The 17,165-nt window shown below is 42.9% G+C and overlaps 1 protein-coding gene across 7 annotated transcripts in view; it reads right to left on the minus strand.

Moving 5' to 3' along the window:
- TMEM131L (transmembrane 131 like) overlaps positions 1-17,165 on the minus strand; it is a 147,019-nt gene that overhangs the window by 70,167 nt on the left and 59,687 nt on the right. For all 7 annotated transcript variants that reach the window (XM_075613116.1, XM_075613112.1, XM_075613108.1 and 4 more), the window contains one exon: positions 5,848-5,971. In XM_075613116.1, coding sequence (XP_075469231.1) covers positions 5,848-5,971 — 124 coding nt within the window. The remainder of the gene's footprint in view (positions 1-5,847; positions 5,972-17,165) is intronic.

Consider the following 17,165-nt stretch of genomic DNA (forward strand, 5'->3'; position numbering starts at 1 on the left):
CCACTGATTTGTATTTGCTTCCGTGCTAAGAAGGCTCGGCTAACAACACTATCTTCGGGCAAATCCCCATCATCAAAACCACAATAACAACAAGGCTTTATCTTAAGTTTCATGTATTTTAATTGGCTTTATCATTTGTGCATCACACACCCTTTTTGTTTTTCGGCTAACCATCTTGCTATTTTGGTAAAAGTTTCATTTTTGATTGTGCGCAGAAACACTGAACTCATTCCATGTTTCTCTCATTCATATGCCAGTCCACACATTCTGACAGCTATACAATGATTCAGCCAAGACATATTCAGAGTTCATCTTTTGCCATGTGCCTCGAAGTTAGTACTGTATATCCCTGGAAACACATCTGTAATGCATTAGATTAAAAGGATACGTGGGGCTATGTTCTACTTTTGAATTATAGGCACATGGAGTATGTACAGTATCTTGGTTATTGACCTTATATGCCACACTAGTCATGACACAAAAAAAGGTGAACTAATGCAGATATTGTAATTTTTTTCTTGTATGGCGCTAACAGTGTACACAGTGCTGTACAATTGTGAATTTTGTAGGCACAATGAGTCCCCGGTCTCATTGATCTTACAGTTTCATTGTTATGACTGAGGAACAGGAAGATTACGTGACTTGACCAAGGTCACAAGGAGTTGACACCTCCGTACTGGAGGGATTTCCTAAATTCTGCTTGGAATCCAAAAAAGAAACAAGGAAAGAAGGAAAGAAGCTGTATTAGTTCATGTGCTACTAGGCTCTAGGCTTTTCCTTGGAACTGGCTGGTTTATTGTGATAATCCCCGATAATGTACCAAACACTCGAGAGAGAGACCCTCGCTTACCCTATTTGAAGTACAAATGGTGGTTTGGTGCAACTCTGGGATAGATTTAGCACTCAAAAGAAATCTCAGTTATTAGGCCTCAAAGCTTATTATAGAATAACTGTAGCAGACTGGATAAAATACAGGCTATTGTGCCACTCATCGAAGTATTTGGCCGAGTACGCTACTAAGCTGTGGTTAGTGCATATGTGCAAAAGAATTTATCAAGTTCTAAGGATACCTAGCCAATAACATATCATCAGATACTTAATTCACAATAATAAACAGTGTCAAAACATTACTTATAAAAGTGTATAAGGAAAGTCTATCAATAAAACTCAGGTCCAGTAAGTGAAAAATAGAAAGTCTTATCTGTGGAAAAAATGACAAGGGTTCCAATTCCTTGGTGCAAATGAATCCAGGCGTGTGCTGCTCTCCGTTGGAGGTGTTTCACTCCTCCTTCAATACTTGCAGAGAGAGGAAAGCGCAGAGAACGCCCATGGTGTAATACAATTTATTTTAAAAAAAAGATAAAACATATAGCTGTGATTTTGGGAGGCACCACCATATATAAAGATCAGAAACTTTGTGAATTTGTTCTTCACCATACAGGTGTGTGGAAACACGTCATGCTACGATCAAAAGACATTTCTGAGGACTTCAGACAAGCAGTTATTGCTGCTCATCAGTCTAAAAGGGTTACAAAACCATTTGTAAGGATTTGGGGCTCCACCAACCCATTATGAATGGAGAAAGTTCAAGATCAGTCAATCTATCCAGGAGCGGTTGTCCTACCAAAATCTCTCAGAGAACGAACCGGCAAATCATCCAGGAAGTCACAAAGTACCCCAGAGTATCATCCAAGGATCTGCAGGCCACTCTCGCCTTGGCTAATGTGAGTGTTCATGACACAACTATCAGAAAAAGACTGAACAAGTGTTAATGGAATGAATCCACTGCTCTCTAATAAGAACATTGCTTCCTGTTTGAAGTTCGCCAAAGAGCACACAGATGATCCACAGGATTTCTGGAACAATGTTCTCTGAACAGATGAGTCAAAAATGTGGAACTTTTAAGCCTCAAAGAGAAATGTTCTATTTGGCAAAAACCAAACACTGTGTTCGAACAGAAGAACCTCATTCCAACCATCAAGCATAGTAGTGGGAATGTGATGGTTTGGGGTGGCTTTGCTGCCTCAGGACCTGGACGTCTTGCCATAATTGACACAACCATGAATTCTGCATTGTATCAGAAAATGCTTGGGGAGAATGTCACATAATCCGTCCGGGAGCTGAAGCAAAAGTGGGGCATGAAGCAAGACAATGATCCTAAACATACAAGCAGATCTACAAAAGAATGGCTGCAGAAGAAGAAATTCCGCGTTTTAGAATGGCCTAGTCAAAGTCCAGACCTAAAATATTGAAATGTCACTGCAAAGATGCCCTCAAACGTCACTGAGTTGAAGCCGTTTTGTAAGGAGGAATGGGACAAAATTCCTCAAAACCGATGTGAAAGACTGACCAGCAGTTACAGGAAATGCTTGTTGAAGTCATTGCTGCACAAGGCATCAGGTACCGAATCTAGAAGGTTCACATACTTTTTCACACATGGATATTGAATGTTGAATTTTTTGTGGATAAATAAATGTTGAAAAAGTATCATGTTTTTGTGTCATTTGTTTGATCAGGATAGCTATTAGTAGGACTTCGATTAAAGCTGCAGTTCAAGCAATAACCTGTGTGTATTTTTTTAAATAAATCAGTTACTATGAGAAAATACATTTTTTGTGTATGCTAATGTAACAAGCATTTTTGTTCCTATAGCAACCATTTACAAAGTCACACCCCCTTCCGAAACAGCATCACCTTTTTGAGCCCTGCCCTCTGTAGCAGTGAACCAATTGAATCTAGTGCCTGCTTGGTCACATGATCTTCCTCACAGAACTTTGGCTGTCAGTGCAGCAGATTACCCAAGATGCATTTAGTGAACCCCAACCAAATTTCAGTGATCAATTACAGGATAATGGATCAATCTGCAGCTTAGCTAGTGACTTGTCAGTGTGTAGATTGTATTGATGCACATATTGAATGGGGGGGGAAACCTTTAATGACCGCTTTGAATGCAGTTTTAGGCTAAGGCCCCGCTCCCTCAGTCAGCGCGGCCGCACTGCAGACAGGCGGCGCGCTGACAGACAGACCGCGATATGCGGTCTGAAGGGAGCGGGAGGGGGGCGGAAGTGGGAGGGGGGGCGTGGTTTGAGCGGAGGAACCCGCTACTCCCCCCCCCTCCCTCCACGGGCTGCCGGACAGGAGGGAGCTGCTGCGGCTGGAAGGTAAGCAGCTCCCTCCCCCTTCCCACACAAATGCCACACACACACACACACACACACACACCTTGTGTAGGAAGCTGTCTGACAGCTCCCGCCCCCGCCGCTGATTGGCTCATCAGCGCACCACGTGACGCGTCATCGCTCGGGATCACAATTTTCTTGCATCCTCTGGCGGCTGACGCGTCACAGTGCGTAGTGAGCCGTGCAGCGAGGGGGGACTGGGACCGGAAGGATTCCCCTGCTGGTGGGGAACGCTCGCGAGGCCCGCCGGGCGCAGCGGGTCCCAGCCCTTAAGATCCAATAACATTTTTGGTTTGAAAAATGTGAAAATACCAAGTGGTTCACATTTTTTCTAGCCACTGTGTGGAAAGGGCATGACTTCTGCATTTGCAGAACAGCTGGCCATTTTCCATCTTAAAGGCAGAAAGGGCTCGGGATGTTAAGATATTTAAATCTGTGTACAGGCATACCCCGCTTTAAGGACACTCACTTTAAGTACACTCGCGAGTAAGTACACGTCGCCCAATAGGCAAACGGCAGTTCACGCATGCGCCTGTCAGCACGCCCTGAACAGCAATACCGGCTCCCTACCTGTACCGAAGCTGTGCGCAAGCGGGGAGACTATAGAGCCTGTTACAAATGCGTTATTTACATCAGTTATGCACGTATATGACGATTGCAGTACAGTACATGCATCGATAAGTGGGGAAAAGGTAGTGCTTCACTTTAAGTACATTTTCGCTTTACATACATGCTCCGGTCCCATTGCGTACGTTAATGCGGGGTATGCCTGTACATGTTCAGATTCAGGCAGAGGTGACAATAAACATTCAACCAACTGTGGGGAACATATGATGCATCCAAAAGGCAGCACTGTGTAACAAACATTATAAACAGTCCTTTTAACTTGGACAGTCACAGTACAATGTGGGTGTGGGAATTAGAACGCCATCACACCAGACCTTATTTTTCACTTTCTTTTAAACACTGCTCTTACGTTCTTGTCTAATATAGGACTTGTAGAAAGGAAGTTATTAAACATGTACATGCAGCTCTACCTCACTGGGGATATCTAGAGGCATCCATGCGATGCTATGCACAGAAAGAGCGAATCACAGAAGGACAAAACCTTGCAATGCAAAAGGATTCACACAGGTAGGAAGAGGGTCAGGGAACAGCAGTGGGTTAAGCAACACTTGTGACTACCCCCCATTTGTGGGCATAAGTAATGTAACTTTGTGTTTGGGTACTCTGCCTGTTTCTTCTCTGAAGGAGGTTCATATCAAGGAGCAATGTGCTGGGGGCAGGGTTTGCCCACCCGTTACTCACACACAAACCTAATCCAGGCTAACCAGCAGCAGCCTTCTAATCTACTTGGTGTGAATCCAAGCAGATGTACACATGCAACACTAGTTTTGTTGCTATTGCAATGTCAAAATACAAGACGAATAACGGTCTTTATATAAAGAGCAACTGTACCCATGCTTTCCTACTCTGCACTTTCCGTGTATGCCATAAACCATTTCGTTAGCATCTGCTGGAAAACCTTCCCTCTGCTCATGTAGTCTGCACCCCGAAACTGTGGTTATCCACACAAGGTTTTACTAGTGACCTGTACAGTGGCCTCACAGCCGCCTACTTCATGCTTTTAACACGATGTAACGTAGATTTACACACGAACATTCCACCACTCAGGTCTCTTGCGTGAATATATTTATGGTCACTTGTTTTAGATAATCAGAAATAACCCAAGATAATTGAAGACCCACTTTGGTGGTCAGCAGTATGTTCCTTTTGAATATGTATTTTGCCCTCGTCCCTGTGGCACGGGCAAAGTTTATCAGCTTCTTGGTAGCATTACTTTGTCGTCCTCTAAGCCCATATTCTGACAAACCTTCCTCGTTTTGTAACCCATTTCGTTTTAAACCCTATTGCAGATCAATTTATCATCATGTGCAGAGTAGTTTCCACAATCAGCCTCATCACAAAAAAAGATTAAACAACTGTAAAAGTCTCCAAGCACGTTGAAAAGAAAACATTTTCAAAATCTTACAAATGTAAAAATAATAAAACCTGTAGGGGAGATAGCATGTGTAAGTAAGCACTTTAGATTTACTTTTCTATTGTTGGAGCTAAATATGCGATTAATGTGAACAGAACCTAAAGTGATGGCGATCAATAAGAAAAAGATAGTTTTCATTTTAATAGTTTAAACAGGACTGTATACCTTTTGCACATGGCAAGGACTGGGTGGCCAGACAATGTGTGTTAATGATAGCTTTGATACACCATTGAGTGTTATACAGCATTAACTAACCGTGGTCTGACTGAAAAATAATTCAGTGCCTGAAGGCCCAGTAATGCAGTGGTGAACAAAACTGGATTTGCATCGGTAAGAGTGAACTAAACCTGTTTTATGCTATTGATTAAGCTGTCCAATCTACATGAACTGCACAGATAAAAACAATTCAAACTATTTCTTTAGAGGAGAAATGTGCATGTACATGTTGGGAGAGGGGGAGGGTAGGAAAAAGGGGTAGAGAGGGAAAGAGGAGAGAGGGAAAGAGGAGAGAAGGGGGAGGGAGGTGAGGGGGTCGCTGGCAACAGCAGAGAATAACTGTGCCAAAAAAAGCAAACGGTTCTTGGCACTTCCCCAGTGCATAGTTTCCAAGAGCACATCAACACTTACCCTGCTCTGCATAGGAGACACATGGAAATGTCTACCAGTTGTAAACACCGACTTCACTTCAACATCTGTGTCCCTGCTCGGGTTGAAAGCATAGAATGTTTGAGTTTTGGGGAGCCCCAGTGACCTGCAAATAGAAAGAAAAGAACCACTTTAACTAGAATGGCATTTAATGTGAACTGTCAGCAAGTTAAAAACATGAAAGCAGAGAAAAGGGTATTTTTTTTTTTTTTTTTTTTTTAAATAAATCAGTTCTGTACGATGAGAAAATACTTGTAGCATTTAAAAAAAAATCTGAATGACATTTTTAATGTATTATAATATAACTAACATTTTTTGTTTCTAAAGCAGCTATTTACAAAGTCCCATCCCCTTTCTCTTCTGAAAAAGGCTCTGGCATACCCCTTTATGAGCCCTGCACTCTCTCTAGCAGTGTACCCAATTGTATCAAGTGACTGCCTGGTCACATGATCTTCCCCACAGAACGTTGCATCTTTGGTCCTCTTCTGCTGCACAGAGCCGAATCTTCACCGATTGATCACAAGAGAACGGATTGATCAGCAAATTAGCGATTACTATTTTACTAATACTATAAATATGAGCTATTACTCATTGTGTGGATTGTATTGATGTACATAATAAAAGGGGAAAGGGGGAAAAGACAGCTTGGGATGCTGCTTTAAAATGTGATGTCCGCTCCTATGCCCCACCCACCCTGACGCAACAAGCCAAGCCTGCCGCTCCAACAACTGCATGTTTAAATGTCCCAAGCACGACCCCTACACTGCCTAGACAGGCGGTTCCGACACGCCATCTTTAAATGTCCTTAGCGCGTTTCGCACACAAATGTGCTTTAGCAAGTACTCCTTGATAAAGCACATGTGTGCGAAACATGTAGGTTGTCCTAAACCTTCTTTGGGTGATGCTTTATTGTTAATGAATTTTCATTTTTTACAACCTGGCTTCCATGGCAGTGCGCTGCTAAAATCTTTTTTGCTTCTATTTGGTTACATCTACTAGCGGCTGGACACACACAACTAAACCTATTGAGACTCTAGGAGTGGGTAAGACTTTTGATTCATTATTCATCCAAGAAGAATCTTATTCTAAGTAAACTTTGAGTGAATATTGTTAGGTTTCTTACCTCCAATAAGGACACAAGGTGAATTTTCATTTTTGCTTGTTACCTTCAGGAGGGTGCATTATTGCTTTTTATTGAACATTCCCTGAATACTCTTATATCACTGTACCCACTCCATGCAAGAGTTTATTTATAGGTTGTATTAATTGATGATTTTCATCACATTCTGGAACTATTAGAGCACCCATTTCCTTCATATTCTGAATTGTCGTATTGGAACTAAACTGATTGGGTGACTCAGAAGTTGGGTTATATAGTTTGGAGCTGGGGGGAAAAAGTCAAGAAAAAATTGTGCATGGTACACGGTCGCATACGGAACACGTGAGCACATGACCTTTATACGGGAAACGGGCTGATACAAACAGATATCTAGCCGATTCAATCTTCACATCGCATGGTGAAGGGAAGATCTCCCTCAATCTGTCCCACTATACCATAGGTAATGAACAGCACACTTGTGAGCACGTGACTTCTATGCAACCAGGATTAATACACACAGCCAATTCACTTCCCTACATTTCTCCTTAGCAAGGTACTTCAAGTGTGTCAATATTTATCTCTACTCTCTCTGTTACAACACACAATTATCCACTGCCACCACCACAGAAATATCAAATATATTTTTTCCAGAGTCTCCCATCCCTGTTTAAGAAAAAACTATGCACAAAATTCTGTTGTATCAAAATGTGTTCAAACACTTAAATACTCTATAAAGTGTGCTGCAGTTCAATCAGAGCCCAAAGTATTATTTATTAAAGTCCATCTTTAATATGAAAAAATACTGTGCTTAGGTTACAAAAAAAATAAGATTACTACAAGAACAGTTTCTTAAAATAAAATGATAAACATAAGCAGAAATCCCTATACAGTACGTTACGACACGTCAAAAGGTTCTTCCCAGAGGGGTCACTGGCGTAGGAAAGATGAGAATTCACGTGTCTGATCCCAAAACACCTCTTTTGAATTCTGATTTCATAACCCCTTGGTAAGACTTAAGACCTATTCTACTCCCATTGAAAACAACATAACACCACCCCTGTCACCAATTAGCTCTTGGCTGAGGTTTACAACTTAAAAGAAAAGAAAAATCTACTCTTGTGACATTTAACTTTTTGCCTCAATATATAAAAGAGACGTTAAAACTTTGTTTCTATAATACCTAGATGCCATCTTCAGTGTTGCGTCTGTGCACTTAATATTCACGTTTCAACATAAAATATGACTACATAAGGTCTATTTTTGAAGGAGAAACAGAATTATGTCTTTGGCACCTCTTAATCAGGAAATGTTTGGCATCATTTGATTCGTCTAAATCGTACAGTTACGAATATGCACATTGCCGTCAGTCCCATGATATGTGCATATCTAATAATAAAGCCCTCAAACTAAGTGGTGACCTGTTCGTCACCTCTGTGATGCACAGGGGATATATTTCAAGAATGTAACGTTTCTTTGAGGTCGACAGCCCATGATCTGGGAATCGTCTACAGACTTCCAAACTATACATTTTTAGCTTTCAGTGGGCCATTAGTTAACCCCCAAGGTTAACACAGAAACAGGAAGAGTCTTGACCTGTCAAAAACAATTCTTGTATTTTTAAGACAAATCTGTAACCAACATTAACCCCTGAAGTACCAGATTGCTTAAAATACTTATTATCTACTGCCATACTCGGCACACACCATCAAATGTCCCTTCAGTATCATTGCTCTATGATGTGTTGCATGCTCCCTCTAGGCACAGAGCATTACGACACGTTTGATTTGCAGCTAAAACCAGTCACAGAATTAGGCTAGGTCCCTGGTGCCTGCTGCAGCGGGTGCTATGGCGTGCGCTGCATGGACAAGAACCGCCCCGCAATTGGGCCGAGCCCTCTTGCTGCCTTGGCCGCCGCGTTGTGCGACCAGATTTTTCTAAAGACAGTAAAACGGTCTTCAGAACTTGCGACGGAGCGCTAGTCACGCCCTCTGGCGGTTCAGCCAATGAGGGCAAACCTGCCGGGTGATGACATGGCCACGTCCCGTCACACACCTCCCTAAACCCCCCCGTCTTTCCCACTGCAGCTCTGCACGGACCAGGAACCACAGATGCACGTACCGCCAGCCTGGCAGGTGATGGGCTTTTCCTCCACATTCACTCTAAAGGGATAATGCTAATTGCATGTTTTTTTCCCTCTGAATGTTGAATAGGTATATGAACACAGAATAGGGGTGATAGAAAGAAGCCTGCTGTTTTTCTCTGCTTCTCCATCTGTTTATTCTGCAAACTGTCAGCACTGATTTTGGAACGTACCTTCGGACTCAGGGGGGGTGGAATTTCTGGCATTTCTATAGATGCTGAATTATGATATTTTTACACCATGACTGAGGGAGGGAGAAAAGGGGCGCATGGGGTAAGGGAAAAGAGGGGCAGGGGGAGAAGGGAAAAGAGGGGCAGGGGGAGAAGGGAAAAGAGGGGCGTGGGGCAGGGAGAAAAGAGGGAAAAGAGGGGCATGGGTGAGAAAGAAAAGGAAAAGAGGGGCGTGGGGGAAAGGGAAAAGAGGGGCGCGGGGAGAAAAGAGGGGCACAGTGGAAAAGGGAGAAGAGGAAAAGATGGGCTTGGGGGAAAGGGAGAAAACGGAAAAGAGGGGTGCGGGCGGGGGGAAAAAAAAGAGGGAAAGAGGATGCGGGGGACAGACAGAGAAAACGGAGATGGAGGACGGAGAAGAGGGGTTAAGAGGGGCTGGAGAGAGGTGGAAGAATGGAAGAAAAGGAGGGGTGAAACGGAGGAAAAGAGGGTGGGGGAATGGAGGGGAGAAAAGGGGGGAAAGGCGGGTACAAAGAGGGGAGGGTAGAAAAGGGCAGAAAGGGGGCAGGAGGTTAGAAAGGGAGGAAGGAGGGTAGAAAGGGGGGTAAGGAGGGTAGAAAGGGGGGTAAGGAGGGTAGAAAGGGGGGGAAAGAGGGTAGAAAGGGGGGAAAGAGGGTAGAAAGGGGGGGGAAAGGGTAGAACACTGCTCATATTACTCGACCTCTCTGCAGCATTTGACACTGTGGACCACCCTCTTCTCCTCCACATTCTCGGTATTCGGAACAAAGCTCTATCCTGGATCTCCTCTTACCTCTCCCATCGTACTTTCAGTGTCGCTTTTGCCAACACCTCCTCCTTCACTATCGATCTCTCTGTGAGTGTACCCCAGGGCTCTGCCCTGGGACCTCTTCTCTTTTCTCTGTACACACTTTCTCTAGGTGACCTAATCACATCTCTTGGGTTTAAATATCACCTCTATGCTGATGACACACAAACTTACCTTTCCACCTCTGACCGTACACCTGCTGTACAGACGAAAGTTTATGAATGACTGTCATCCTGGATGGCCCTTCGCCGACTTAAACTTAACATGGCAAAAACAGAGCTCCTTATACTTCCTCCCAAACCTGGCCCTATTACCTCCTTCCTTATTACTGTTGGAAGTACTATCATTCACCCAGTAGCTCAAGCACGCTACCTAGGGGTCACACTGTACTCCTCTCTCATTCAAAACATATCTAAAACCTGTCGCTTTTTCCTCCTCAATATTACAAAGATACGCCCTTTCCTCTGTTACTCGACTGCTAAAACTTTGAATCAGGCCCTCATTCTCTCCCGTTTCAATTACTGTAACCCTCCTGCTGTCCGGCCTTCCTGCCTCTCACCCGTCTCCCCTACAATCTATCCTTAACGCTGCTACCAGAATCACTCTACTCTCTCCTAAATCTGTTACAGCGTCTCCCCTGCTGAAATCCCTCTCCTGGCTTCCTGCTAAATCTCGCATCTCGCACTCAAATCTCCTCACTTTTAAAGCTTTACACTTCTGCTCCTCCTTACATCTCGGCCCTAATTTCTCGCTATACACCATCCCGCTGCTTGCGCCGTCCGTGGTCCTTCAGGAATGATAAGGCTATCTGTCTTTCTTATGTCCTGCACCTTCTCAATATAGGTTTTCAAGCACCTTACTACATCAAGGTTATGCAATCTCTCTTCCTTCATGTTACCTGGTTTTGGGCAAAATGAAGGAATTACAATTTCTTGTTTCATATGAAATTGAGAAACTACCTTTGGCAAAAAATGATATACTGGTTGCAACACTGTTTTATCCTGGTGGATGACAAAAAACAGTTCTTTACAAGACCAGACTTGTAACTCTCCCACTCTCCTTGCTGATGTTATTGCCATCAGGAATGTCACCTTCCATAATACTGCACCGACACACTTTATTCGAGCAAATACCCAGTATGTACCTGGCAGATACCTGGAATGCGCCGCTCCTCACCTCTGACAAGCCCCGTTGCGTTTGAATTCCCAGCCTGGGTTCATGCCTGGCTGATGGGCGGCTGATCTGTTAAATGATAATGATTAGGATTTAATAGGCTGCAATGCTTCGCGTGTCTACCAGATGGCATAAATTCATGAATTGTAATGCAGTATATATATATATATATATATATATATATATATACACTGTGCAGTATTGCAGCCAGCGGGAATAAAATGCTTCAATCCCTGCCTGGAAAATAACCCAATGCACTCGGGCAGAAAACAGTCACAAACCTCAATACACCCGGGTATACCCGAATTCGTGGGACTAGCCGAGCTCGAATAAAGTGAGTCGCCAGTGTAGTAACTTTAAGGGTATTTGATCGATAGGTTCGAACGGATGCATAGTGAGAACATCCAGTACCAGTGACAGGTCCCATGTCAGCACTCTACTCTTGACTTGTGGTCTTAATCTCTTAACCGCTTGTAAGAAATTAATAAGTCACTCAATTGCTAGATTCTTCTCTAACAGTGCTGATAATGTCGAAACGGGCACCTTCAATGAACTGAGGCGGAGTCCTCTATCAAACCCTTCCTGTAGAAAATCTACTAGTGTTACAGTATTTGGAGGAGAAAAAACTGTTGTCTCTGTTTCACATACCAGTCTCTGAAGCTTAACCAAATTTGATAGTACATTGTTGAAGTAGATTTTTTTCTTGCTTCCAACAAAGTTTTTATTGTTCTATCTGAACATCTTTTCTCTCTCAATGTCTCCCACTCAATCTCCAAGTTGCCATGGCCCATTGTTTAGGGTCTGGGTGATATACTGGTCCTTGTTGCATCAGTTCCTTGATATTTGGAAGATGCCACGGAGTGTCTATTGCCATGTTTATGAGATGGGAAAACCATGGTCTTCTCGGCCAATATGGTACCACCAGTATCACTTCTGCTTGATCGCTCCTGATCTTCCTCACTATCTTTGAAATTAGAGGAATTGGAGGAAACATATGCCAGATTGAATTGTGACTCGAAACTGAGGGCATCTGTCTGACTTGCGGTGGGATGAAAATGCCTTGTGCAATAATTCGCCACCTTTCTGTTTTGGTGAGTAGCCATCAGATCTATCTCTGGCTGTCCCCAGCGTTCTACCAACCCGTGGAATACTTGGTTGTCTAACAACCATTCTCCCGGGAGAATCAGGTTGCGACTAAGAAAATCTGCTGTAATATTTTCCAGTCCTGGGATATGTATGGATGTTACATCTGTAACTTAGCCTTCTGCCCATGATAGAATCTCTGATGGTAGACTCAGTCCTTTTGCTTCTTGTTCCTCCTTGCTTGGCTCTATATTTTACCACGGCTCTGTTGTCTGACTTTATTTGAACATTTCCATCCTTTACCTGGCTTTGGAATGCTTCCAGTGTTTTCTGCACTGTCTTGAGTTCCAGCAGGTTTGTTAGTAACTGTTGTTCTTTGGTTGTCCAAGAACTCTGTACCAGTAAGTCCCTCAATTGGGCTCCCCAACCTGCGCTGCTTGCGTCTGTGGTGATTGTTACCCATTGTTTCTGGTGCAACCTATGTCATTTTAATAGGTTATGTGGTTTTTCCCACCATCTTAGTTCTCTGTGTGGGTATATGTATATTTTTTGTTTTACATCCTTGGAATCTCCGTTCCACTGTTGTAAAAAAATTGTGTTGCAATGGTCTCATGTGTAGACCTGCCCATTTTACTATGTTTAACGTTGAAGTAAACTTTCCCAGGAGTCTCATGCAGTCTGCTGTTGATGAGTTGTTCACTGTTCTGAGCGTTCTTGTCTGAATTCAATATCTTGGATCCTTGAGTTTGGCAATCGCACCTCTCCTTCCGGCGTGTGAAATTCTGCTCCCAGGAATTTAAGCAACTGTCTTGGTATTAAATGGCTCCTGTCGACATTTATGATCCAGCCATGTTGATCTAGAAAAGACACGTCAATGTTTGTCTAGTAGCAGTTTTTCTCTTTTTTGAGACAGGATATCGTCTAGATATGGATAAAACTCCACGCCCCTTTTCCTTAATTCTGCTTTCAATGGGAGTAACACCTTTGTGAATGTTCTGGGAGACGTTGCTGATTTACTATAAAATCGGAGAAATTTGTGATGCCTTTAGGAATGTGTAAATAGGCATCTTTAGCTCTATTGATATCATCCAATCCTTTGGTTTTACTTCTTGAATGATGTTTAATGAAATCATTTAGAATTTTCTTACCTGTAAATAGGTATTTACTGTTCTTAGATCCAATACTGCTCTGCATCCTCCTCATGCCTTTTCTATCAAGAAGATTTTGGAATAAATCCCTTTTCTCCTCTGTCTTTGAGGAACCCTTGTTATTACGTTGGCCTGTAATAAATCCTTAAAGATCAAACTCATTTGCTTTATTTTTTCTTTTGTCCGAGTATATTTTGTTCTTAAATATAGATCCCGTCATGGAATGTCCTTGAACTGCAGGTGGTACCCTAAAGAAATGATCTGTAGTACCCACCTGTCTTTTACTGATTGGGCCCATGTCACATCGAATTGGTTCAGTCTTTCCCCAACTGAAAGTTGCTGGACCCCCTGACCTTCATGAGAATTTCCCTCTGGAAAATGACGCTCTCCCTCAGGCGCCACTAAAAAGCTTATTCTATCCGCCTCTCCATGACGGTTGCCTTGAAACTGTTTTCCCAGGACGATATGTTCTTGCTTCCGTATACTGTGACTTTTCCGTCTGATGGAATGTATTGCCATATCTTCTATTTCTACTCTCGTGGTAAAATCGTGCTTTTACCTCCTGACGCTTTATTTATAAATCGCATCCAATTTATTCACAAATAGGAATTCTCCTTCAAAGGGAAAGTTACATAAACTGTTCTTGGAAGCTGTGCCTGCATCCAGTTCGTGAGCCATAGTGCTCTACTTGGCTGTCAGTCTTACTGCATCCAGTGACGCTTCCGCTATGTAGTCCGCTGCCCATCTGATGCCTTCAGAATAAAGTTCTTTACTCCCTTCTCCAATGTTTCTTCTATATTAGCAATCCATATCTGCATGGCTCTTGTCACTGATGTCGTTGATATCGCTGGTTTGCATGCTGCACCTGCGATTACATATGCCTTTTTTTAAAATACTATCCATCTTTTTATCCATTACATCCTTGGAGGGATGCTGCTTCAACTGGTATAGTTGTTTTCCTTGACACCCTGAAAATTGCTGCATCAATTTTAGGACTGACTTCCCAATGTTTTACCCCTTCTTGTGAAAATAGATAAATTCTATTAAACTTTTTGGGCATATTTAGTTTATCTGGCTGTGACAATTCCATCTGTATCATCTCCTTGATCACTTGATGAATTGGAAAAAATCTGGTTTTCTTCTGCCCGAATAATTTATATGATTTTTGAACCATTTCTTCCTTATCCTCTAGCTCCAATGTTTCCCTCATTGCCTGTATAAGAGGGTCCACCATTTCTAAATCAAACTCTGATTCTTCAGCTTGCATTTCTTGCTCTGATGAATCACACTCCCCATCTGACACCTGGTAACACATCAACTCTGATTTGTCGGATGAGGAATCGCTTACTTTATCCATGCTGGTCTGAGACCTTGCTCTCTTTTGCGGTGGCTTCACTGCTTGCTGCACTGCAGAATCTACACTTTGTTTTACTGTATCTTTCATCCAAGTTAGAAAAATACTCATCTGCTCATTTGACTCCCCTGGTGCAGCTTTTAAGGCAGTCTGCACAAAGCTTCTTGCCCTCTAAGGCTGGCTTTTCACAAGCCGTACACAACTTAAACTTTTTTTGCAGCTTTTTTCTTCTGATGCCGGGACATACTGTCCCCTTAGAAGTTCCTTCCTCTGGTTGTATAACCATAGAACAAAAGTAAAAAAATAAATAAATAAAATTAAATCTATTCCTTTAGTTCCTGCAATCCAATCTCTTAAATCCTTTTGTAGAACTAATCTAAGGACTCATTTAATTTTTGTCAGAGACCCTTTACTTCCAGAAGTGTCCATGCTGGCTTCCACACTCCTTTCAGCTTCTTGGAGCTGATTTCTTCTATCTGCCGAGCGTTCCATGCTGCGGCTGCTTCAGGGCTCCTCTCACACACTGTGTTCCGTCACACAGCGACGTCAGCCGAGCCAGAGCTCTCAGCCCTCGTGCACGCGCCCACCGGTGGGACGCAGCGCGCGCACATGCCAGAACATGCACGTGCTATGCCCTGCCTGAGACGGCCGGCTTGTCTCTCCCACCCCGCTGCGTTCTTAAGACGCCTGTGCGGTATACACTAAGCCTCCGTTGCTCAAACAGCCCTGCTGTTCAGCCCCAGCTTTCCGAGATGCTTCCGTGAGACTGCGCGGTCACACAGGCCTCCGTCTTGATACCCACCAGGGCACGTCGATCGGAATTTCAGGGACAAGAGAGGCGGAGATTCCCTGGCTTTACTGCACTCATTACAGTCAGGGAGTCATTTTTTGAAACAAAATAACAAAACCTGCTCCTAGCTGTAGGATAAGAAAAAGACTAATCTGCAGGTAGTGGGAGGGGCCTTCATGGCCTTCCTGCAAGAATACAATTTCCTGTCCTACTAAGCTGAGGATGGAGTTAACCCTACAGTGCCCACTACCAGGGTGAACAGGAAAGAGAAATACAATTTTTTTCCACCAACTGCAGAAAAACAGCAGGTATTACTACTCATCAGAAAGAGAAGAAAAGAAAAAAACACATGAAATCTTTTCCAATAAGTTTTTATGTTAAACGTTTTTGACCACAGATTCCCACGGTCCTAGAGCATGGTATCATACCTTGTTAGGGGGTGTATGATACTTTATTTTATACATAACCAGAGACTCTCAAATCCGCCTCCAGCGCAAGTTATTTCAAGACTTCAGCCATCGCATTGTAACCTGGTCTGTAACGGTTACAGACGCCCATAATCATCTCTAACTGGCCACGAAATATCTTTAAATATAATGTATAACCTCTGTTCTTTTAATGTAACCATGTATTTGTTGTCATAACTCTGTGCCCAGGACATACTTGAAACCGCGAGGTAACTCAATGTATTACTTCATGGTAAAACATTTTATAAATAAAAAGGTAAAACAGATGGGTGGTCATTTAGCATTACTTTTGATTGTACTCGGCTCCAACAACTTTGGACTAAAAACAGCAATAGGCGATGAATGAGGACTCAGACTGATCCGGTGTTGGGCGCTAGAGGGTTACTACCCACAGGGAGATGACATTTCATTTCCGTTCTTGCCCATAGTGTAAGCTTACCTTTAACACCCAAGCAACTTAGAGGCATAAACCGCTCTTACTATTTTTAGGACCTGCCGCTTCCGCTCAACAATTAACAGTGCTAGTTTAAGGTTTCCCTATACAATTAAAGAAGTCATTTTCGTTTGTCTTTTTGGTCCCTGCCGTTTCCTTCCATACTTTTAAAAGTATTTAAAAAGGTATTCACCAGCGCTCTTCCACTAGTGGTATACTGTATGTTAGTTTTATAGTTAGTTCTAGCGTTATAAAACGCAGGATCAGGACATAAATGGAGAGGGGACACAAAAATACTTTAACCTCGGGCCTTGTATACCTAAACCTTGGGCCTCGCTTGGGGCGGCAAAAGGATGAGCCCCGGTATACAAGCTGCGTAGTGATTTGATCAGAAAACATCCAGGTTATTATGCAGGAACAAACAAACCACTGGGTGCCTGTAATAAACTGAACGCTGAGAAAAACATCCATTTCATTAAAGGGTGTCTATAGCACCAGAAGTCATATAACATCCAGATCTGGATGAGTGTGCTCTGAAACTAAATACATAATAATTACATTATATGTTGTAAAGAAGTTCATTTTTGGCCCCCCAAATGTACAACAAGGAAATGAGATTA

This window comes from Ascaphus truei, chromosome 1 (assembly GCF_040206685.1).
Source record: "Ascaphus truei isolate aAscTru1 chromosome 1, aAscTru1.hap1, whole genome shotgun sequence".
NCBI lineage: Eukaryota > Metazoa > Chordata > Amphibia > Anura > Ascaphidae > Ascaphus > Ascaphus truei.